General features: G+C 48.4%; 1 protein-coding gene across 1 annotated transcript in view; it reads left to right on the top strand.

Moving 5' to 3' along the window:
• The window catches only part of ITGB5 (integrin subunit beta 5), a 171,266-nt gene that overhangs the window by 42,166 nt on the left and 103,678 nt on the right, over positions 1–25,422 (top strand). The window contains exons 5-10 of the mRNA XM_088457747.1: positions 569–737; positions 8,496–8,657; positions 17,593–17,688; positions 17,764–17,853; positions 20,869–21,003; positions 24,728–25,160. Coding sequence (XP_088313873.1) covers positions 569–737; positions 8,496–8,657; positions 17,593–17,688; positions 17,764–17,853; positions 20,869–21,003; positions 24,728–25,160 — 1,085 coding nt within the window. The remainder of the gene's footprint in view (positions 1–568; positions 738–8,495; positions 8,658–17,592; positions 17,689–17,763; positions 17,854–20,868; positions 21,004–24,727; positions 25,161–25,422) is intronic.

Raw genomic sequence — 25,422 nt, forward strand, 5'->3', positions numbered from 1 at the left:
TGTAATAGATGTGTTTTATGATCATGTACAGTGGTCGGGACATGTTGGGGGTGTAGTGTCCTATGTCTGTATACAGTGTAATAGATGTGTATTATAGTCATGTACAGTGGTCGGGACATGTTGGGGGTGTAGTGTCCTATGTCTGTATACAGTGTAATAGATGTGTATTATGGACATGTTGGGGTTGTAGTGTCCTGTGTCTGTATAGAATGTTATAGAATTGTTCCATGATTCTGTGCAGCTCTTGGCACGGATAGTGATGCCCAAAAAGCAGACACTCTTGGGTGCGTACCCGGAACTTACAGACATGCAGGTCTTCCCCCAAGCGCTGCGGTGTCAGTGAATAGATTCACCGGCGGTGACCACTGCACCGCGGGACACTGTGGCCCGCAGGTGGGGACGGCACCCGCAGGCTGTAAGCAGAGCGCCCCCAAGAGCGGCAGGGCGCATTCTGCCATTTAGAAATCTGGCAGGGCGCGGGACCCCGCTAAAACAGCCTAGCGGGAACGCTAGGTGTTTTTATAAGGTTTAGAACATTTTGTTGTGATTTTTATTTTTTTGCTTCCAGATACAAACCATTCCCAAGTTGCATCCCGTCCTTTGGGTTTCGCCATGTGCTCTCCCTGACGGATAAAGTCGGTAACTTTAATGCTGAGGTACAGAATCAGCAGGTGTCGCGGAACAGGGACGCCCCAGAGGGAGCCTTTGATGCCATATTACAGGCGGCTGTGTGCAAGGTGAGTGCGCTGACCGCAACTTAGGAATTAGACTGTTACGCCGGGTACGCACTTAAGCGACCCAGCGGCCGGCTGACCATCCCCGCACACCTAGCGACCGAATCGGTCAGCATACATGCTTACCAATTGGCAGCTCAATATCTCTGGCCAGAATCTGGGCGGACATTTATATTTGCCTGCCTAGTTGTGATGTCCGTGTCGGCGGTTCCTACGGCCAGTGTAAGGGTGAGTCAGTAGGTCGCCCATACACACAGGCATATGCACATGTTTTATATTTCAGCTATATTGCATTTGCCGTGCTGCACGACCGATACAATATACGTTTCGTTCAGATATATTGTGTGTACACACGAGCCGACACACTGATATATTGTTTGTGGGCTGTACGAATGCTATATCGCATAGTGTGTACCCAGCATTACTTTGCTGACTGTCTAATGACCGATGTAAATTTATAAAGTCACATTATTTGTATTTTTTATTTTTTTTAGATAATTATAAAGCAGAAAATGAGTTGCAGAGCCGGTTTTCTCTGTCGCTTACCCTTTAGCCTGTGTTCCCCAGTAATTGTGGCAGAATATTAAGCTCTGCTGATTAGGTAGTTTCGCTTCTGCAATCTAATAGTGGCCACAGAACCGCTTCCCAGGCGCTAGAAAGCCGGATTTCACAACACGCGCGTCTGGGGTCGTCCTGCAGCAATGACCACAGAATATAAGCATTTGTATATAAACCTGTGTACTGTGTGTATGAATGTTCAGTGTACATGTAATATATTATGTGTGTAGGTACAGTGCCTTGCAAAAGTATTCACCCCACTTGGCTTTTAACCTTTTTTGTTACATTCCAACCTGTAATTTTTTTATTTTTTTTTTTTTATTTCTGAATTTTATGTGATGGATCTGCACAAAATAGTGTAATTTGGTGAAGTGACATGAGAAAAAAAATAAATAAATATATACTTATATATATATAATTTTTATATATATATATATATATATATATATATATATATATATATATATATATATATAAAAAAAAGAATCTTTATAAATAAAATTATGAAAATTGGCATGTGCATATGTAATCACCCCCTTTGCTATGAAGCCCCCCAAAAGTTCTGGTGCAACCAATTACCTTCAGAAGTCACATAATTAGTGAAATGAAGTCCACCTGTGTGACATCTAAGTGTCACATGATCTGAAAGGCCCCAGAGGCTGCAACACCACTAAGCAAGAGGCATCACACCATGAAGACCAAGGAGCTCTCCAAACACGTCAGGGACAAAGTTGTTGAGAAGTACAATTCTGGGTTGGGTTATAAAAAAATAAATAAAAAATATTCAAATCTTTGATGATCCCCCGGAGCACCATCAAAGCCATCATCATCAAATGGAAAGAACATGGTACCACAACAAACCTGCCAAGAGAGGGCCGCCCACCAAAGCTCATATACCGGGCAAGGAGGGCATTAATCAGAGAGGCAGCACAGAGACCAAAGGTAACCCTGAAGGAGCTGCAGAGTTCCACAGCAGAGACTGGTGTATCTGTGCCTGTGACCACAATAAGCCGTACACTCCATAGAGCTGGGCTTTATGGAAGAGTGGCCAGAAAAAAGCCATTAGTGATAAAAAGAAGACACGATTTGAGTTTGCCAAAAGGCATGTGGGCGACTCCCCAAATGTATGCAGGAAGGTTCTCTGGTCAGATGAGACTAAAATTTTACTTTTCGGCCACCAAGGAAAACGCTATGTCTGTCGCAAACCCAGCACATCCCATCACCCCAAGAACACCATCCCCACAGTGAAACATGGTGGCACTCGAATGGTTTAAGGGGAAACATTTCAATGTGTTGGAATGGCCTAGTCCAGTGGTTCCCAAACTTTTTTGAACCACGGCGCCCTAGTGTATCAGCAATGTTTTCACGCACCCCTAAGCCAAAAGTTTGTTATTGAGAGATTCAGAATTTTTTTTAGTGAAGTAGTAAATTGTGCTGACCTGTCATCCTTAGGTTTGGTTATATAGTGGTGGACAGGTTTGTGCTTCTGTTTGCATATATTTACATTACATTGACCATAAAGAATTTGACTTGGTGCTGGACCATCAACCTGAGGCACCCCTGCAAGTGTCCAGAGTCACCCCAGGGTGCCGCGGTGCACAGTTTGGGAACCACTGGCCTAGTCAAAGCCCAGATCTCAATCCAATTGAGAATCTGTGGTCAGACTTGAAGATTGCTGTTCTCAAGCGGAGACCATCCAACATGAAGGAGCTGGAGCAGTTTTGCCTTGAGGAATGGGCAAAAATCCCAGGGGCAAGATGTGGCAAGCTCATAGACACTTATCCAAAGCGACTTGCAGCTGTAATTGCCGCCAAAAGGTGACTTTAGGGGGGTGAATAGTTATGCACGCTGAAGTTTTCTGTTATCTTGTCGTAAATGTTGTTTGATTCACAATAGAAAAAAACACAACGTCACAGTTGTAGGCACTTTCTGTGAATGAAATGACGCACACCTTCACACAATCCATGTTAATTCCAGGTTGTGAGGCAACAAAACATGAAAAATGCAAAGAGGGGGGGGCTGAATACTTTTGCAAGGCACTGTATACATGTGCATATATACACACACACACTGGCGTCAATCCAAATAGCCTGCGAGATCATCGCGGCAATGGCCGCACTTTATGGCAGCCCGAATTCGCATAAAAATGCCCGCAGCCCCTAGGGCTCACAGCAGAATTATGTGAATTCGTGCTCGGAGTGAGCCACGAGGGGTACGAGATGCGCTGCCTTTGCCAGCGGTATAACGCCGTGGCAATGGCACATTGCACCCTTCACAAATAATTGGATTGAGCCTAATGTGTCATGAAATAACCAAGTTTTAAAATAAATAGCGAGTATTTTTTAAAACCGAGACATCAGGGTTGCTTGGCAACCGTTATATACTTTATGGTGAACCTCGCATTTACAAACCTAAATTGATAGACAATTGGTGGTGCCATCATAATGGTTTGTAGGATGGAGAACTCTGATCCCAGAGTTCTGGCATTATACATTGATAGACGTTATGAAGTATCGGGGATAGTATCTGCCTATCTAAGCCTAGAACGCCATTGTCTACATCCGCCACAGTACTGAAAGCGTTGTGTTATAGACAGATTCATTTTTAATCTTAATTTTTTGTACCCTGGCAAGTGAGGGAATAGCCCTTTATTGTCAGACTGGTTATGTCTCTCGTTAGTATTCTCCGGGCTGTATGACTAATTGCTCAGATACATGAAGACGTGGATGGGGCTGATCTTTGAGTCCATCACTCCAGGCAAATACATAGATGGGGAATTATGCATTCAGCAGTATTATAACGGCAATAGTTCAACAAGAACCCAATGGTTATTATAGTTACATAATATGGTGACCTTGTAATGATTGGAGCGCGTGCGTGCGTCCGTCTGTCAGGCTGGGGGCTGCCGGGAGTGTTAGTGGACATGTCGGTACAGACTCGCCTGTAGAATAGTGAATCACGCTGGATCTCTAGTTGTGACTATTCGTTAATTAAACTTCAACCTGTTCCAACTTGTCGCTGCTGGGGCTGATCTGTGCTGTGTGTTGGCACTACTTCTGTGCATGCATTCAGATAGAGACGCCAGGTTCCAGGCATACGTTTATTAGCACAGATGTGACTCCTCCGCCAGTAATGAAATCTGCTGCCCACGTGTCGGTTCCTGACAGATTGTGTGCATGGCTGTAATTAAATCAGTCATCATATTCATTTGTGTCTTCTCCAGACTGTACCCCAAAATTATAATCTTGTTGTGTATACTGAAATTTAACTGCAGTGATATGAGAGGTGACTGTACCCCGATATCTGGGGGAGGTCTGTCTCCTCCTGTGTATACAGATATGTAACTGCAGTGATATGAGAGGTGACTATACCCCGATATCTGGGGGAGGTCTGTCTCCTCCTGTGTATACAGATATGTAACTGCAGTGATATGAGAGGTGACTGTACCCTGATATCTTGGGGTGGTCTGTCTCCTGTGTATACAGATATGTAACTGCAGTGATATGAGAGGTGACTGTACCCTGATATCTGGGGGTGGTCTGTCTCCTCCTGTGTATACAGATATGTAACTGCAGTGATATGAGAGGTGACTGTACCCTGATATCTGGGGGTGGTCTATATCCTTCTGTGTATACAGATATATAACTACAGTGATATGAGAGGTGACTGTACCCTGATATCTGGGGGTGGTCTGTCTCCTGTGTATACAGATATGTAACTGCAGTGATATGAGAGGTGACTGTAGCCTGATATCTGGGGGGTGGTCTGCCTCCTGTGTATACAGATATGTAACTGCAGTGATATGAGAGGTGACTGTATCCCGATATCTGGGGAGGTCTGTCTCCTCCTGTGTATACAGATGTGTAACTGCAGTGATATGAGAGGTGACTGTACCCTGATATCTGGGGGTGGTCTGTCTCCTGTGTATACAGATATGTAACTGCAGTGATATGAGAGGTGACTGTATCCCGATATCTGGGGGTGGTCTGTCTCCTGTGTATACAGATATGTAACTGCAGTGATATGAGAGGTGACTGTACCCTGATATCTGGGGGTGGTCTGTCTCCCCCTGTGTATACAGATATGTAACTGCAGTGATATGAGAGGTGACTGTACCCTGATATCTGGGGGTGGTCTGTCTCCTCCTGTGTATACAGATATGTAACTGCAGTGATATGAGAGGTGACTGTACCCTGATATCTGGGGGTGGTCTGTCTCTGAAGTCCGTTGAGGTAACGGCTGATCATTAGTAGTAAGAAAAACTGATGTGTAATGTATGAGGTCTGAGCGTGGTAACTCTCCTGTGTATATAGTGCTATAGCGGGTGAATTGTCAGGGGTCATAGGGCAGTTATGGGGCGAGACGGGAGCTGGAAGTATTTGCACCCAATGAATAATGGCAAAGTTTCCGGAGACCATTACAGGATCCTTGAGACCGGGAGCTTCCCAGAGATTTGGATGGAGTAAATAGAATTAGTTGTTGGGACAGATGTGAGGTCCTGGGGGACATGGAGGGAAATGTAAACTTGTTAACACTGTGGTGCTACTGATTAGGGAACTGCTCTCCTCCCCCTTCCTGGATCTAGCCGAATGTGCAGTCTGGTTATTGTACATCTGCCTGGTTATGCAACCTGTGTCACCAGGAGAGAACAGTAGTATATGCGCCTGGGTTACACCAGGAGAGAACAGTAGTATATGCGCCTGGGTTACACCAGGAGAGAACAGTAGTATATGTGCCTGGGTTACACAGGAGAGAACAGTAGTGTATGTGCCTGGGTTACACCAGGAGAGAGCAGTAGTGTATGTGCCTGGGTTACACCAGGAGAGAACAGTAGTATATGTGCCTGGGTTACACCAGGAGAGGACAGTAGTATATGTGCCTGGGTTACACCAGGAGAGAACAGTAGCATATGTGCCTGGGTTACACCAGGAGAGAACAGTAGTGTATGTGCCTGGGTTACACCAGGAGAGAACAGTAGTATATGCGCCTGGGTTACACCAGGAGAGAACAGTAGTATATGTGCCTGGGTTACACCAGGAGAGAGCAGTAGTGTATGTGCCTGGGTTACACCAGGAGAGAACAGTAGTATATGTGCCTGGGTTACACCAGGAGAGAGCAGTAGTATATGTGCCTGGGTTACACCAGGAGAGGACAGTAGTATATGTGCCTGGGTTACACCAGGAGAGAACAGTAGCATATGTGCCTGGGTTACACCAGGAGAGAACAGTAGTGTATGTGCCTGGGTTACACCAGGAGAGAACAGTAGTGTATGTGCCTGGGTTACACCAGGAGAGAACAGTAGTATATGTGCCTGGGTTACACCAGGAGAGAACAGTAGTATATGTGCCTGGGTTACACCAGGAGAGAACAGTAGTATATGTGCCTGGGTTACACCAGGAGAGAGCAGTAGTATATGTGCCTGGGTTACACCAGGAGAGAACAGTAGTGTATGTGCCTGGGTTACACCAGGAGAGAGCAGTAGTATATGTGCCTGGGTTACACCAGGAGAGGACAGTAGTGTATGTGCCTGGGTTACACCAGGAGAGAACAGTAGTATATGTGCCTGGGTTACACCAGGAGAGAACAGTAGTATATGTGCCTGGGTTACACCAGGAGAGAACAGTAGTATATGTGCCTGGGTTACACCAGGAGAGAACAGTAGTATATGTGCCTGGGTTACACCAGGAGAGAACAGTAGTATATGTGCCTGGGTTACACCAGGAGAGAGCAGTAGTATATGTGCCTGGGTTTCACCAGGAGAGAGCAGTAGTGTATGTGCCTGGGTTACACAGGAGAGAACAGTAGTGTATGTGCCTGGGTTACACAGGAGAGAACAGTAGTATATGTGCCTGGGTTACACCAGGAGAGAACAGTAGTGTATGTGCCTGGGTTACACCAGGAGAGAACAGTAGTGTATGTGCCTGGGTTACACCAGGAGAGAACAGTAGTGTATGTGCCTGGGTTACACCAGGAGAGAACAGTAGTATATGTGCCTGGGTTACACCAGGAGAGAACAGTAGTGTATGTGCCTGGGTTACACCAGGAGAGAACAGTAGTGTATGTGCCTGGGTTACACCAGGAGAGAACAGTAGTGTATGTGCCTGGGTTACACCAGGAGAGAACAGTAGTGTATGTGCCTGGGTTACACCAGGAGAGAACAGTAGTGTATGTGCCTGGGTTACACCAGGAGAGAGCAGTAGTGTATGTGCCTGGGTTACACCAGGAGAGAGCAGTAGTATATGTGCCTGGGTTACACCAGGAGAGAACAGTAGTATATGTGCCTGGGTTACACCAGGAGAGAACAGTAGTATATGTGCCTGGGTTACACCAGGAGAGAACAGTAGTATATGTGCCTGGGTTACACCAGGAGAGAACAGTAGTATATGTGCCTGGGTTACACCAGGAGAGAACAGTAGTATATGTGCCTGGGTTACACCAGGAGAGAGCAGTAGTATATGTTACACAGGAGAGAACAGTAGTATAGTAACCAGTTATACACCAGAAGATGTTACTAGTAAGTATCCTACTCATACTCCATACAGTACTAAAATGAAGTACCAAATATATCTATATACAGACACAAAATGAAATCACTAATCGTGGCCTTTTATCTTTGTAAAATAAATAAATAAAAATAATAGTATCAGTGGAAGGGATGAAAACGCGCATTGTACAATCGGAAAGGGCTGGCGCTTGCACTCCCATTGGAGCACCCACAAGTGATCCGTCACCCGGCATCTCTTTGCCGTGGTCTGCAATGGACGTATTGCTATGAACACGTCCTTACTGTACTTACCAACTATTGCGCCTGCTCCATCCCCTGTTTTCAGCCATTTAAGTATACCGAGTCTAATTGGGTGCTTAACGTTTTTCTTAGCGCACTTGTACACTCTCTCCTGCATCAGCCCCTATCCGTTCCTCAGTTCCTGGGCCCTAGATATGGGAAATATCGTCTTGTACAGTAAGACATTCACCTAAAGCTAAAGCTAGACTCTACTGAGGGCGCGTTCCGTTCCATCAGGTCACAGCCAGCGTGATGTGTTTTAATCCTGCTCATGTGACCCGGAGATCTCCTGCAGGTCCTTATTTCTGTCTCCGTTACTGTGTCTCTCTTCCTTGGATCACCGGGCCCCGACAGACTACAATTGGAATCCATAAAATATCTCTTATAATTCTGATCCTTTGTTGATATTTCTCCTGCAGGAAAAGATTGGCTGGAGAACGGAGGCGTCCCACCTGCTGGTCATTACTACTGACGATGTCCCACATATCGCACTAGATGGCAAACTGGCCGGCCTGGTGCAGCCTCATGACGGACAGTGCCACCTGAACGCCGAAAATGAGTACAGCGCTGCCGGTCAGCTGGTAAGGACCCTTCTGCCTCCATCGTACTGGAGACCACGCTCTCCCTTTTCTGTATAAATCACACAAACGTGGCTCTACGGTTCCGGGTATTACTGTAGATTATTAGGGGGTCCCTGTAGGGGGTCATTATTTGGGTTTCTCCCGAAAGTGTTATTTGTTGTGAAGATGGAAGGTTGCAGATTGTCCTCATTTGGCTTCAGAGCTTATTATTACCATCTGTTCTCTGCATATTTGGGGGTTGGGGAAGGACGAAACTGCAGCCAGTTCTATTGCACATGGAGGGGTCAGCCATGTGAGCCGACAGCCGCAGCACAAGTGTGCTTCGTCCATCTATACCTGGCACTGTGTACCCCTGCAAGGCTGAGTGCTATTATCCTCTACTTCCTTGGGTTGTCATTTCAGGGGAGGAACCCATTATGGCAAATTAACCCAGGGTACCCCATCACCTACACACTGTGAAGGAACATGTATAAGAGCTGACCTCCTGTATATTAGGGACGGGCCCAATTCTGAGTCGCAAGAAATTTTGATTGCAGTAGTTGAGCGATTATTAGCCACTGCGCGTGCGCGAACTGTCCTGGAAACCTCTACGGCGCATACGCTACACACAGAAGACGCACAAAGGTGCCGTTGCGATGGGGTCAGGTGGCAAAGTGATGGGCGTTTCCGTGCGGTGTCTGGGAGGTGGCCTGAAATTAAGTTGTGCGCCTGTCGGTGAAAGAGGCTGCGTTCTCAGACGCAGAGCCACAGCGGCCATGTTCAGACGGCAAAACTGTACCTGCCAGAGGGCTGGCGGAAGTGTCGGAGGTGCACGCGATGGGGGTGCGCAGAGAAGCTGAAAGTGGGCGTCTCAGTGCTTGGCATTGGCGTATTACCGCAGCCGCGATTCCGGCAACAGACGCACGAGCGGACACAGCAGCCTCCACCTCGGAAACAGGCCCTTAGTCCATCAGTGCCTCGGCGATGTCACTGATTCCTGGCAAACTGATAGGCTGGGCACTGGTTCCACCCACCAGATGGCTGCTGCCGCTGTGTACAGATCTTGGTGCACTTTAAACAATCCTTACGTTAGTATATGTAACATCACTGCGGCCTACACATGTTATCCAATACCTCCGTTACTGAATTACTCCTGTGCTAATCCAGTATCTGGGAGCAACTATATTACCCTCCGTCGTCATTGTGCAATCGCTGCTATTAGCGATCGGATCGCCAGAGTGCGGCGTGGGGCATAAAATAATATACACCTCCCGAGTGTATCTGATATTTTGTCTTTGTCACGCAGTACATACACTTTAAGTAACAGCAGTCAGAGTTGTCTGTTTAGCATCAGATGTGGGAGCAAAGGCCACATTCCCGCTAAGCTGGGGGGGTCTGCGCTCTGCGGGGACATTCGGAGCACGTGTTGGTTATACAGGAAGCCTCTGTGGGCTGTCAGATCGCTCTTCATCTGCCGAGATCTGTACAGAGATTTAACCGCCTGACTGCACTGGAGAGAAGGGTTTATATATAAATAATAATATAATATATTTATAGTTCACCATGAACTGATAAAGAATGATGCATAGTAAGCGGTTGTGTCGGGGGGGCACATCTAGTGGTGAGCCCACCCTGTGTCGTGGCGCGTGTGTCACTTATAGCGCGTGTACACGGAATAAACGTTCTGTAACCCAGGGCTCACAATCTAATAGAAGTGTATTAAGTATCGGAGAGAAGCTCCGGGATGGTGCTGGGTTACAGCAATATGTGGCGATTTATATCGCGCTATAAAAGAAGCTGGTTCATATCTGAGTAGTTGGAATACATCTTCCCTGTAACTTGTGTTTATCACATCGCTGAGAGTATCTGGGTATTTTTGTTGTATTTGTTTGTGCATTTTATTAGTGTTTGGGGTGTTGGTGGTCAGTGTTAGCGTTTGGGGTGTTGGTGGTCAGTGTTATTAGTGTTTGGGGTGTTGGTGGTCAGTGTTATTAGTGTTTGGGGTGTTGGTGAGCAGTGTTATTAGTGTTTGGGGTGTTGGTGAGCAGTGTTATTAGTGTTTGGGGTGTTGGTGGTCAGTGTTATTAGTGTTTGGGGTGTTGGTGGACAGTGTTATTAGTGTTTGGGGTGTTGGTGGTCAGTGTTGTTAGTGTTTGGGGTGTTGGTGGTCAGTGTTATTAGTATTTGGGGTGTTGGTGGTCAGTGTTATTAGTGTTTGGGGTGTTGGTGGTCAGTGTTATTAGTGTTTGGGGTGTTGGTGGTCAGTGTTAGTGTTTGGGGTGTTGGTGGTCAGTGTTATTAGTGTTTGGGGTGTTGGTGGTCAGTGTTATTAGTGTTTGGGGTGTTGGTGGTCAGTGTTATTAGTGTTTGGGGTGTTGGTGGTCAGTGTTATTAGCATTTGGGGTGTTGGTGGTCAGTGTTATTAGTGTTTGGGGTGTTGGTGGTCAGTGTTATTAGTGTTTGGGGTGTTGGTGGTCAGTGTTATTAGTGTTTGGGGTGTTGGTGGTCAGTGTTATTAGTGTTTGGGGTGTTGGTGGTCAGTGTTATTAGTGTTTGGGGTGTTGGTGGTCAGTGTTATTAGTGTTTGGGGTGTTGGTGGTCAGTGTTATTAGTGTTTGGGGTGTTGGTGGTCAGTGTTATTAGTGTTTGGGGTGTTGGTGGTCAGTGTTATTAGTGTTTGGGGTGTTGGTGGTCAGTGTTATTAGCGTTTGGGGTGTTGGTGGTCAGTGTTATTAGCGTTTGGGGTGTTGGTGGTCAGTGTTATTAGCGTTTGGGGTGTTGGTGGACAGTGTTATTAGCGTTTGGGGTGTTGGTGGTCAGTGTTATTAGTGTTTGGGGTGTTGGTGGTCAGTGTTATTAGTGTTTGGGGTGTTGGTGGTCAGTGTTATTAGTGTTTGGGGTGTTGGTGGTCAGTGTTATTAGCGTTTGGGGTGTTGGTGGTCAGTGTTATTAGTGTTTGGGGTGTTGGTGGTCAGTGTTATTAGTGTTTGGGGTGTTGGTGGTCAGTGTTATTAGTGTTTGGGGTGTTGGTGGTCAGTGTTATTAGTGTTTGGGGTGTTGGTGGTCAGTGTTAGTGTTTGGGGTGTTGGTGGTCAGTGTTATTAGTGTTTGGGGTGTTGGTGGTCAGTGTTATTAGTGTTTGGGGTGTTGGTGGTCAGTGTTATTAGTGTTTGGGGTGTTGGTGGTCAGTGTTATTAGTGTTTGGGGTGTTGGTGGTCAGTGTTATTAGCATTTGGGGTGTTTGGGGTGTTGGTGGTCAGTGTTAGTGTTTGGGGTGTTGGTGGTCAGTGTTATTAGTGTTTGGGGTGTTGGTGGTCAGTGTTATTAGTGTTTGGGGTGTTGGTGGTCAGTGTTATTAGCATTTGGGGTGTTGTTTGGGGTGTTGGTGGTCAGTGTTAGTGTTTGGGGTGTTGGTGGTCAGTGTTATTAGTGTTTGGGGTGTTGGTGGTCAGTGTTATTAGTGTTTGGGGTGTTGGTGGTCAGTGTTATTAGCATTTGGGGTGTTGGTGGTCAGTGTTATTAGTGTTTGGGGTGTTGGTGGTCAGTGTTATTAGTGTTTGGGGTGTTGGTGGTCAGTGTTATTAGTGTTTGGGGTGTTGGTGGTCAGTGTTATTAGCGTTTGGGGTGTTGGTGGTCAGTGTTATTAGCGTTTGGGGTGTTGGTGGTCAGTGTTATTAGTGTTTGGGGTGTTGGTGGTCAGTGTTAGTGTTTGGGGTGTTGGTGGTCAGTGTTATTAGTGTTTGGGGTGTTGGTGGTCAGTGTTAGTGTTTGGGGTGTTGGTGGTCAGTGTTATTAGTGTTTGGGGTGTTGGTGGTCAGTGTTATTAGTGTTTGGGGTGTTGGTGGTCAGTGTTATTAGTGTTTGGGGTGTTGGTGGTCAGTGTTATTAGCGTTTGGGGTGTTGGTGGTCAGTGTTATTAGCGTTTGGGGTGTTGGTGGTCAGTGTTATTAGCGTTTGGGGTGTTGGTGGTCAGTGTTATTAGTGTTTGGGGTGTTGGTGGTCAGTGTTATTAGTGTTTGGGGTGTTGGTGGTCAGTGTTATTAGTGTTTGGGGTGTTGGTGGTCAGTGTTATTAGTGTTTGGGGTGTTGGTGGTCAGTGTTATTAGTGTTTGGGGTGTTGGTGGTCAGTGTTATTAGTGTTTGGGGTGTTGGTGGTCAGTGTTATTAGCGTTTGGGGTGTTGGTGGTCAGTGTTATTAGCGTTTGGGGTGTTGGTGGTCAGTGTTATTAGCGTTTGGGGTGTTGGTGGTCAGTGTTATTAGCGTTTGGGGTGTTGGTGGTCAGTGTTATTAGCGTTTGGGGTGTTGGTGGTCAGTGTTATTAGTGTTTGGGGTGTTGGTGGTCAGTGTTATTAGCGTTTGGGGTGTTGGTGGTCAGTGTTATTAGCGTTTGGGGTGTTGGTGGTCAGTGTTATTAGCGTTTGGGGTGTTGGTGGTCAGTGTTATTAGCGTTTGGGGTGTTGGTGGTCAGTGTTATTAGCGTTTGGGGTGTTGGTGGTCAGTGTTATTAGTGTTTGGGGTGTTGGTGGTCAGTGTTATTAGTGTTTGGGGTGTTGGTGGTCAGTGTTATTAGTGTTTGGGGTGTTGGTGGTCAGTGTTATTAGTGTTTGGGGTGTTGGTGGTCAGTGTTATTAGTGTTTGGGGTGTTGGTGGTCAGTGTTATTAGTGTTTGGGGTGTTGGTGGTCAGTGTTATTAGTGTTTGGGTGTTGGTGGTCAGTGTTATTAGTGTTTGGGGTGTTGGTGGTCAGTGTTATTAGTGTTTGGGGTGTTGGTGGTCAGTGTTATTAGTGTTTGGGGTGTTGGTGGTCAGTGTTATTAGCGTTTGGGGTGTTGGTGGTCAGTGTTATTAGCGTTTGGGGTGTTGGTGGTCAGTGTTATTAGCGTTTGGGGTGTTGGTGGTCAGTGTTATTAGCGTTTGGGGTGTTGGTGGTCAGTGTTATTAGCGTTTGGGGTGTTGGTGGTCAGTGTTATTAGTGTTTGGGGTGTTGGTGGTCAGTGTTATTAGTGTTTGGGGTGTTGGTGGTCAGTGTTATTAGTGTTTGGGGTGTTGGTGGTCAGTGTTATTAGTGTTTGGGGTGTTGGTGGTCAGTGTTATTAGCGTTTGGGGTGTTGGTGGTCAGTGTTATTAGTGTTTGGGGTGTTGGTGGTCAGTGTTATTAGTGTTTGGGGTGTTGGTGGTCAGTGTTATTAGTGTTTGGGGTGTTGGTGGTCAGTGTTATTAGTGTTTGGGGTGTTGGTGGTCAGTGTTATTAGTGTTTGGGGTGTTGGTGGTCAGTGTTATTAGTGTTTGGGGTGTTGGTGGTCAGTGTTATTAGTGTTTGGGGTGTTGGTGGTCAGTGTTATTAGCGTTTGGGGTGTTGGTGGTCAGTGTTATTAGCGTTTGGGGTGTTGGTGGTCAGTGTTATTAGCGTTTGGGGTGTTGGTGGTCAGTGTTATTAGCGTTTGGGGTGTTGGTGGTCAGTGTTATTAGTGTTTGGGGTGTTGGTGGTCAGTGTTATTAGTGTTTGGGGTGTTGGTGGTCAGTGTTATTAGTGTTTGGGGTGTTGGTGGTCAGTGTTATTAGTGTTTGGGGTGTTGGTGGTCAGTGTTATTAGTGTTTGGGGTGTTGGTGGTCAGTGTTATTAGTGTTTGGGGTGTTGGTGGTCAGTGTTATTAGTGTTTGGGGTGTTGGTGGTCAGTGTTATTAGCGTTTGGGGTGTTGGTGGTCAGTGTTATTAGTGTTTGGGGTGTTGGTGGTCAGTGTTATTAGTGTTTGGGGTGTTGGTGGTCAGTGTTATTAGTGTTTGGGGTGTTGGTGGTCAGTGTTATTAGCGTTTGGGGTGTTGGTGGTCAGTGTTATTAGCGTTTGGGGTGTTGGTGGTCAGTGTTATTAGCGTTTGGGGTGTTGGTGGTCAGTGTTATTAGCGTTTGGGGTGTTGGTGGTCAGTGTTATTAGCGTTTGGGGTGTTGGTGGTCAGTGTTATTAGCGTTTGGGGTGTTGGTGGTCAGTGTTATTAGCGTTTGGGGTGTTGGTGGTCAGTGTTATTAGCGTTTGGGGTGTTGGTGGTCAGTGTTATTAGCGTTTGGGGTGTTGGTGGTCAGTGTTATTAGCGTTTGGGGTGTTGGTGGTCAGTGTTATTAGTGTTTGGGGTGTTGGTGGTCAGTGTTATTAGTGTTTGGGGTGTTGGTGGTCAGTGTTATTAGTGTTTGGGGTGTTGGTGGTCAGTGTTATTAGTGTTTGGGGTGTTGGTGGTCAGTGTTGTTAGTATTTGGGGTGTTGGTGGTCAGTGTTATTAGTGTTTGGGGTGTTGGTGGTCAGTGTTATTAGTGTTTGGGGTGTTGGTGGTCAGTGTTATTAGTGTTTGGGGTGTTGGTGGTCAGTGTTATTAGTGTTTGGGGTGTTGGTGGTCAGTGTTATTAGTGTTTGGGGTGTTGGTGGTCAGTGTTATTAGCGTTTGGGGTGTTGGTGGTCAGTGTTATTAGCGTTTGGGGTGTTGGTGGTCAGTGTTATTAGCGTTTGGGGTGTTGGTGGTCAGTGTTATTAGTGTTTGGGGTGTTGGTGGTCAGTGTTATTAGTGTTTGGGGTGTTGGTGGTCAGTGTTATTAGTGTTTGGGGTGTTGGTGGTCAGTGTTATTAGTGTTTGGGGTGTTGGTGGTCAGTGTTGTTAGTGTTTGGGGTGTTGGTGGTCAGTGTTATTAGTGTTTGGGGTGTTGGTGGTCAGTGTTATTAGTGTTTGGGGTGTTGGTGGTCAGTGTTATTAGTGTTTGGGGTGTTGGTGGTCAGTGTTATTAGCGTTTGGGGTGTTGGTGGTCAGTGTTATTAGCGTTTGGGTGTTGGTGGTCAGTGTTATTAGCGTTTGGGGTGTTGGTGGTCAGTGTTATTAGCGTTTGGGGTGTTGGTGGTCAGTGTTATTAGCGTTTGGGGTGTTGGTGGTCAGTGTTATTAGCGTTTGGGGTGTTGGTGGTCAGTGTTATTAGCGTTTGGGGTGTTGGTGGTCAGTGTTATTAGTGTTTGGGGTGTTGGTGGTCAGTGTTATTAGTGTTTGGGGTGTTGGTGGTCAGTGTTATTAGTGTTTGGGGTGTTGGTGGTCAGTGTTATTAGTGTTTGGGGTGTTGGTGGTCAGTGTTATTAGTGTTTGGGGTGTTGGTGGTCAGTGTTATTAGTGTTTGGGGTGTTGGTGGTCAGTGTTATTAGCGTTTGGGGTGTTGGTGGTCAGTGTTATTAGCGTTTGGGGTGTTGGTGGTCAGTGTTATTAGCGTTTGGGGTGTTGGTGGTCAGTGTTATTAGCGTTTGGGGTGTTGGTGGTCAGTGTTATTAGCGTTTGGGGTGTTGGTGGTCAGTGTTATTAGCGTTTGGGGTGTTGGTGGTCAGTGTTATTAGCGTTTGGGGTGTTGGTGGTCAGTGTTATTAGCGTTTGGGGTGTTGGTGGTCAGTGTTATTAGCGTTTGGGGTGTTGGTGGTCAGTGTTATTAGCGTTTGGGGTGTTGGTGGTCAGTGTTATTAGCGTTTGGGGTGTTGGTGGTCAGTGTTATTAGCGTTTGGGGTGTTGGTGGTCAGTGTTATTAGCGTTTGGGGTGTTGGTGGTCAGTGTTATTAGCGTTTGGGGTGTTGGTGGTCAGTGTTATTAGTGTTTGGGGTGTTGGTGGTCAGTGTTATTAGTGTTTGGGGTGTTGGTGGTCAGTGTTATTAGTGTTTGGGGTGTTGGTGGTCAGTGTTATTAGTGTTTGGGGTGTTGGTGGTCAGTGTTATTAGTGTTTGGGGTGTTGGTGGTCAGTGTTATTAGTGTTTGGGGTGTTGGTGGTCAGTGTTATTAGCGTTTGGGGTGTTGGTGGTCAGTGTTATTAGCGTTTGGGGTGTTGGTGGTCAGTGTTATTAGCATTTGGGGTGTTGGTGGTCAGTGTTATTAGCGTTTGGGGTGTTGGTGGTCAGTGTTATTAGTGTTTGGGGTGTTGGTGGTCAGTGTTATTAGTGTTTGGGGTGTTGGTGGTCAGTGTTATTAGTGTTTGGGGTGTTGGTGGTCAGTGTTATTAGTGTTTGGGGTGTTGGTGGTCAGTGTTATTAGCGTTTGGGGTGTTGGTGGTCAGTGTTATTAGCGTTTGGGGTGTTGGTGGTCAGTGTTATTAGCGTTTGGGGTGTTGGTGGTCAGTGTTATTAGCGTTTGGGGTGTTGGTGGTCAGTGTTATTAGCGTTTGGGGTGTTGGTGGTCAGTGTTATTAGCGTTTGGGGTGTTGGTGGTCAGTGTTATTAGTGTTTGGGGTGTTGGTGGTCAGTGTTATTAGTGTTTGGGGTGTTGGTGGTCCAGTGTTATTAGCATTTGGGGTGTTGTTTGGGGTGTTGGTGGTCAGTGTTAGTGTTTGGGGTGTTGGTGGTCAGTGTTATTAGTGTTTGGGGTGTTGGTGGTCAGTGTTATTAGCGTTTGGGGTGTTGGTGGTCAGTGTTATTAGTGTTTGGGGTGTTGGTGGACAGTGTTATTAGCGTTTGGGGTGTTGGTGGTCAGTGTTATTAGCATTTGGGGTGTTGTTTGGGGTGTTGGTGGTCAGTGTTAGTGTTTGGGGTGTTGGTGGTCAGTGTTATTAGTGTTTGGGGTGTTGGTGGTCAGTGTTATTAGTGTTTGGGGTGTTGGTGGTCAGTGTTATTAGCGTTTGGGGTGTTGGTGGTCCAGTGTTATTAGCGTTTGGGGTGGTGGTGAGCAGTGTTATTAGTATTTGGGGTGTTGGTGGTCAGTGTTATTAGCGTTTGGGGTGTTGGTGGTCAGTGTTATTAGCATTTAGGGTGTTGGTGGTCCAGTGTTATTAGCGTTTGGGGTGGTGGTGAGCAGTGTTATTAGTATTTGGGGTGTTGGTGGTCAGTGTTATTAGCGTTTGGGGTGTTGGTGGTCAGTGTTATTAGCATTTAGGGTGTTGGTGATGAGTTTTGTTTGGGTGGGATCCAGGTTAGAGGCGCCTAATGTCTGACGCACTGTACCCTCTCTGTCCAGGATTATCCGTCCCTCGCTCTGCTCGGGGAGAAGCTGTCTGAGAACAACATCCACCTGATATTCGCGGTGACCAGAAGCCATTACTTACTATACAAGGTAATTTATCCTGAGCTGTAGGGTGTAATACGAGGGACACCGGTATGACAGCATTTCCTCTTTCTTTCCATAAAGAACTTCACAGCCCTGATTCCCGGCACCACGGTGGAGATTCTGGACCAGAGCTCCCAAAATATCCTCCAGCTCATTGTTCATTCTTACAATGTAAGTGTCGCTTTTGTGTTATCAGCGCTCTGCGTGCTTTCTCTGTTTATCCTTCCCGGTGCACTCGAACCCCCCCTTCCCCATCCGCACAGCTAGGCCGGTGCCGATACAGGAATATGGCGGTGTTTCTGGTGCACCCGTACCCCCTCACCCCCCCGACCCATCTGCACAGCTAGGCCGGTGCCGATACAGGAATATGACGGTGTTTCTGGTGCACCCGTACCCCCTCACCCCCCCCGACCCATCTGCACAGCTAGGCCGGTGCCGATACAGGAATATGACGGTGTTTCCGGTACACCCCCCCTTCCCCTTCCGCACAGCTAGTCCGGTACCGATGCAGGAATACGACTGTTTGTTTGGCTCCCTCTGTCCGCCCTCCTTTTGTATCTCGCTCACAGTTCCGTTATATGTGACACGTCTGCGCGCTGTGCCTGTCCACATAACGTTCTGGATTGATGGACGCGTTAATATCTGGTCACCTTTGCGCAGGAGGCGGCTGTCCCCCTAGTTGCCAGAGGGTTCACTGATCTAAGCCATTGGGAGAGATGTTCATAGCGCAACCACAACAATGGCCTTATTCCTCCACCTAATTCCCTGCCGTTGGTTCCTGTTACTGCAGACTATTGCTTCATTCAGTCTTGTCTAGAATTATTACACGATAACGAGACCTAGAATGTTTCTTGTGAAAATCTTCTGCTCATACATTACTGTGTAAGAGGGAGATGTACCAAGTCTTGGAGTAAAATCAAGCAAAGAAGTTTCTCAAAGCTGCCAATCAGCTCCTGTTACTTCATAGACTGCGCTAGATAAATGACAGAAGCTGATTGGTGGCTTTCCGCAACTTCTCCACTATCTCTCTCTCAAAGGCTTGGTACATCTCCCCTTAAGTCTTATATGTCAAGTATTCACAGTGGTAATGACAGACCAGTGATTTAATAGCTGTCATAAGGTGCAGAATGAACTATAAATAATATTTATGTGCTCAGTGTTACAGGATTCTGAGTATTGGTATTATTATAAATTAGGCAGGATTTGTCCAAGGAGCTGACGGTCGTACTATAGGGTCCTTCCCTTCCCTTGCAGTCTCCATATGACTATGTGTTTATATAAGGTGTATCTGGTATCCGTGTCTGTATGCTTTCAGTGCATTGCTCCATAGATCCATCACTGTCCCTGGTGTCTGGTAAACATTTATACTGCTATCATGCTGGTGTAAAGTGTATGACCCGAAGCTGACACATGATACTCCCACGTCCTCCGGGGGCCTTTGGAAATGCAGCTCGTACTGGCTGTGTTGCAGCACGTTCAGCTCCTTGTCTTCGGAGGATGTGTAAATGTTTCTTTGATACTAAATTGTTCCCCCAGCAGGATTCCCCCCCCCCCCCCGCGGCTCTCCCCCGTATCACACAATTAGCTGCCTCGCCAACTTTTATAAGCTTCTTTCAATGACAATTATACAGCACATAGACATTCTCGTAGATGAATGGAAAATACGCTGCTTGTTCTGATCCCGACACTCAACTGCTGCTCTGTTCTGGGATGGAGCAATGTGCCCTGTTAGACAGCTGCAGACCTTTCCAACGCATGGGACCAGGTCCTGGCGGCATCTTGTGCGGGAGATGGGAAGGATGTTTGTTACCTTGCCACGAACCTGCCGCCCCTAGCGTTCGAAACGCCAAGTCAGAGCGGTCGACCGCTAGTCGGACACATACACTCTGACTGTGCGTTGTCAGAAGTACTATCACCCCTGCCCCCCCCAAGCCATGGCTGCCTTCTCTCCTGGATAGCATAAAGTTCTGGCCTAATCGGCTGTCTCCGCTGTGTTAATTAGGTCACTATTCTGCAGGCATCCTTCTATATTAAGGCTCCTATCATGGGACACCACAGTTACAGATGGGATGCGTTCCACATCCTGGCGGTTGGGATACCGACGCTTACATTACCGGCACCAGCATCACGACCGCTGGGATGCCGAAGGTAAACAGCGGGGTTGGGGGAAGTATAGTTATAGTTAGGTTTAGGGGTTAGGGGTATGCTGGCCATACACTGGACGATTGATCACACGATTTGGGCAGTTTCTACAGGTTGGACAGACCAATCATATGAAAATAGTTGTATTTTGAGTCTCCTGCGACCCCGATGAGCGTCCCCGCCGTTATCTAGTTGGATCTCAGATCAGATGGTTTTGCAGAGAGATCTCAACTGATCGTGTAGGAACTGACAAACATTATGTGATGTGATTGATCAAATCGTATGGTCTTATGGGAAATAGTTGCATTTTAAAATACAAATCGTCCTGTATCTGAAGGGAAGAATGTTCAAGGGAAATCGTACAACTGATCTGACCAACTTCTGAATTTCACCGTGTATGGCCACCTTTACACACTAAGGGGGGAGGCTTAGCTTTAGGTGCGGGGAGGGGGAGGTGAGGATTAGGGTAGGGAGAGGGGGAGGCTTAGCACTCCGACCAACAAGTGTCGGCATGTTAACCCTGTCGGGATTCCGCCGTCGGGATTCTGACTGACAAGATCCCGACTGTCTGTATTTCATACCGATCCCATTACAGATGTAGTCCTTCATCTGCTTGCAATGTTTCTTATAGTTGTGTTATGAAAAGACCAAAGACCCCCGCGGTTCTCTCCATATTTGTCTGATTGCCAGTCGGTATGTCTGCAAAAAACAGGCTCCTCCCAGTAACGGCATGACATCACACAGCAGCGCCTCGCCAAGGATTGTTCCATAGACCTCACAGAGTGCAGTATGGTGGGTAATTATCTGTCACAGGTGGGAGATTGCTGGGGTCTTGCAGCTCCCTCCTTTCAGTCTCCTGTGGTCTCCCGGTAGGTGCAGAAAGGGGCTTATTCCTCACGGGGTATTGGCAGTGCTTTCTGCCATTGATTATCCTTCACGTCTATTCGTAAACAGTGTCTCATCCCACCAGTGTTATCTGCTGCGTCTCGGAATGCCGGGAATGTTCCTTCATTAAGTGCTGTTTTTCATTTTCCCGTCTCGCAGAATATCCGCTCCAAGGTTGAGCTGACGGATTCCGAGACCCCCGATGACCTCAGTCTCAGCTTTTCAGCCACGTGTCAGGACGGTTTGTCTTATCCCGGCGTGAAGAAATGCGGCGAGCTGATGATCGGAGACACGGTAAGTGGCCGGCGGGGACAGTTCTGGTGGTGGTGGTAGTTTTGTCTTGTATAGGGAACGCACAGACATTCAGTACAGGTCAGCCTTGTGACTAACCTTGAAGCAAGTTCGGCTGCACTGTTGTCTGGAAATTGATGTGTCCTAATCTCGGGAACTGCGTTCTAATCCAGCAATTGTATATTATCATCACTCTGTTCCGGAGTATCATTTTTATCCATTGTATCCGTTGCAGGTTGTGTAATGACACACTACAGCACTATATAATATAATCCGGTGTACAGGCAGGAGACACGCTCCGCTCAACAGGGCATTCATTAAACCCTACTGCACTACTGAGCACAGTACAGAGACGGCACGCTAATACCGACGCAGAACCTAACAATGCAAAGCAGCACTATAAACCGCTCTGCTGTCGCACAACCTGACTGTACAGAACACCGTCCTTTGATACAATCTCCTCTGCAGATTCAGAACATGACTATAAAAAACATGGCGCATAGATAGGTTCTGCAGCTGCAGAGCAGGTTATAACGGAACACAGCCCTCAGATATAGCCTGCTCTGCAGCCACAGAACCCAAGAACCCTTCGGCTATAACTTGCTCTGAATCTGCAGAACTGAACAATACAAAGCAGGTCCCGGAGATATAAACTGCTCTGCAGTCGCAGAACCTGACTGTACAGAACACAGTCCTTGGCTATAATCACCTCTGCAGATTGAGAACCTGACTATAAAATACATGGCGCATAGGTTCTGCAGCTGCAGAGCAGGTTATAACAGAACATGGACTTCGGATATACTGTAACCTGCATTTGCAGAACTGAACAGTACAATGCAGAGCCATGAAATGTAACCTGCTCTGCAGTCGCACAACCTGACTGTGCAGAACACGGCCCTTGGATATAATCGGCTCTGCTGCTTGTATCCCTCCGGCGTTGCTGACTCAGCGGATGTGTCATCCCAGGTTATTAAAAGGATCTCACCGTCTGCCAACTTTCAGTGCTGCGGACCCATCCCAGAGCGAGGGCTGCGGATTCCGGCATGTCCCGTACACAGAGCTACAATAACATGTCCCCGGCAGCACACCTGGCTCTCTCTACACGCACCACACAGTCCAGCCCTCCATTGTTCCAGCCTGATGGCAAATTCCTTATCCATACACATGAAAAGTGCTGACACCCCCCTGCCCCCCCCCTCTTACCTCCTGTAGTGCTGCTGCTCCTGTGTACAGTGATATGCTGGGCATGTGACGCTGTGATGTCACTGATATGGAGGAGCAGCAGCACTGACCCCCCCCCCCCCCCTCTTACCTCCTGTAGTGCTGCTGCTCCTGTGTACAGTGATATGCTGGGCATGTGACGCTGTGATGTCACTGATATGGAGGAGCAGCAGCACTGACACCCCCTGCCCCCCCCTCTTACCTCCTGTAGTGCTGCTGCTCCTGTGTACAGTGATATGCTGGGCATGTGACGCTGTGATGTCACTGATATGGAGGAGCAGCAGCACTGACACCCCCCTCCCCTCTTACCTCCTGTAGTGCTGCTTCTCCTGTGTACAGTGATATGCTGGGCATGTGGCGCTGTGATGTCACTGATATGGAGGAGCAGCAGCACTGACACCCCCCTGCCCCCCCCTCTTACCTCCTGTAGTGCTGCTGCACCTGTGTACAGTGATATGCTGGGCATGTGACGCTGTGATGTCACTGATATGGAGGAGCAGCAGCACTGACACCCCCTGCCCCCCCCCCCCCTTACCTCCTGTAGTGCTGCTGCTCCTGTGTACAGTGATATGCTGGGCATGTGACGCTGTGATGTCACTGATATGGAGGAGCAGCAGCACTGACACCCCCCTGCCCCCCCCCCCCCCCTTACCTCCTGTAGTGCTGCTGCTCCTGTGTACAGTGATATTCTGGGCATGTGACGCTGTGATGTCACTGATATGGAGGAGCAGCAGCACTGACACCCCCTGCCCCCCCCCCTCTTACCTCCTGTAGTGCTGCTGCTCCTGTGTACAGTGATATGCTGGGCATGTGACGCTGTGATGTCACTGATATGGAGGAGCAGCAGCACTGACACCCCCTGCCCCCCCCCCCTCTTACCTCATGTAGTGCTGCTGCTCCTGTGTACAGTGATATGCTGGGCCTGTGACGCTGTGATGTCACTGACATGGAGGAGCAGCAGCACCGACCCCCCCCCCCCCTCTTACCTACTGTAGTGCTGCTGCTCCTGTGTACAGTGATATGCTGGGCATGTGACGCTGTGATGTCACTGATATGGAGGAGCAGCAGCATTGACACCCCCTGTGCCCCCCTCTTACCTCCTGTAGTGCTGCTGCTCCTGTGTACAGTGATATGCTGGGCATGTGATGCTGTGATGTCACTGATATGGAGGAGCAGCAGCGCTGACACCCCCTGCCCCCCCCCCCTCTTACCTCCTGTAGTGCTGCTGCTCCTGTGTACAGTGATATGCTGGGCATGTGACGCTGTGATGTCACTGATATGGAGGAGCAGCAGCACTGACACCCCCTGCCCCCCCCCCCCTCTTACCTCCTGTAGTGCTGCTGCTCCTGTGTACAGTGATATGCTGGGCATGTGACGCTGTGATGTCACTGATATGGAGGATTAGCAGCACTGACACCCCCTGCCCACCCCCTTCTTACCTCCTGTAGTGCTGCTGCTCCTGTGTACAGTGATATGCTGGGCATGTGATGCTGTGATGTCACTGATATGGAGGAGCAGCAGCACTGACACCCCCTGTCCCCCCCCCCCTCTTACCTCCTGTAGTGCTGCTGCTCCTGTGTACAGTGATATGCTGGGCATGTGACGCTGTGATGTCACTGATGTGGAGGATTTGCAGCACTGACACCCCCTGCCCCCCTCTTACCTCCTGTAGTGCTGCTGTTCCTGTGTACAGTGATATGCTGGGCATGTGACGCTGTGATGTCACTGATATGGAGGAGCAGCAGCACTGACACCCCCTGCCCCCCCCCCCCCCTTACCTCCTGTAGTGCGGCTGCACCTGTGTACAGTGATATGCTGGGCATGTGACACTGTGATGTCTCTGATATGGAGGAGCAGCAGCACTGACACCCCCTCCCCTCTTACCTCCTGTAGTGCTGCTGTTCCTGTGTACAGTGATATGCTGGGCATGTGACGCTGTGATGTCACTGATATGGAGGAGCAGCAGCACTGACACCCCCTGCCCCCCCCCCCCCTTACCGCCTGTAGTGCTGCTGCACCTGTGTACAGTGATATGCTGGGCATGTGATGCTGTGATGTCACTGATATGGAGGAGCAGCAGCACTGACACCCCCTGCCCCCCCCCCTTACCTCCTGTAGTGCTGCTGCTCCTGTGTACAGTGATATGCTAGGCATGTGCGCTGTGATGTCACTGATATGGAGGAGCAGCAGCACTGACACCCCCTGCCCCCCCCTTACCTCCTGTAGTGCTGCTGCTCCTGTGTACAGTGATATGCTGGGCATGTGATGCTGTGATGTCACTGATATGGAGGAGCAGCAGCACGGAGACTGACATCTCTCTCCAGTTCTAAAGCATTTGGGGGGTCGGAGGGGAAGGGGCGCCATGGGCAGTAAAGTATCCTATCCACCAACCCTGCTTTAGCCATTTAAAATAACCAGTAGCCCAGCCCTGAATAAGGGCCTCCTCGTATTCCTGCCTCTCCAGTTATCCCCAATATAATCCTCCCCATCTTTCTATACTCTCCAGGTTTCGTTTGAGGTTTCAGCCGAGGCGAGAACCTGCCCCCCACCAGGCACCAAGCACACTTTCACCATCAAACCGGTGGGTTTTCGGGACACCCTGGAGGTGACAGTGACTTACGATTGCAGCTGCGGCTGCTCCCAGCAGGTGGAAACGGGCAGCGGAAAGTGCAGCGGGAACGGCACCTACACCTGTGGCGTGTGCGACTGTGACGCTGGCTTCCTGGGGGCGAGGTGCGAGTGCGGAGAGGAGGACGACAGCAGCGACGTGTCCCTCAACACCTGCCGGGAATCCGAGAGCCACACCGTGTGCAACGGGCGGGGGAGGTGCATCTGCGGCCTGTGCTCGTGCTACGAGAGCGAGTTCGGGCGCATCAGCGGCTCGTACTGCCAGTGTGACGACTTCTCGTGCGCCAGGTTCAGGGGCATCCTGTGCTCGGGTGAGTGGCTGAGTGCGGAACCTCTCTAACATGTGCAATGATTGTAAAACTGTAAATCTGCCATTGTAAGAAGCCCCAGTAACGTGGACCAGCCGCCAGGGAGACGTGAGGTTTATATTTACTATTAATACTCATAGGGGTATTCAATATGAAACATAAACTTTGTCGTCTATGCGTGTCGAAGTTTTCGCCGCACATCGGAGCTTTTGTCGACGAAAAAGTATTGCGCGTGCCCCCGCTTATACCCGTATTCAATATGAAA

The sequence above is a fragment of the Taudactylus pleione genome, unplaced genomic scaffold (genome assembly GCF_031769625.1).
Source record: "Taudactylus pleione unplaced genomic scaffold, aTauple2 ptg000781l, whole genome shotgun sequence".
NCBI classification, from domain to species: domain Eukaryota; kingdom Metazoa; phylum Chordata; class Amphibia; order Anura; family Myobatrachidae; genus Taudactylus; species Taudactylus pleione.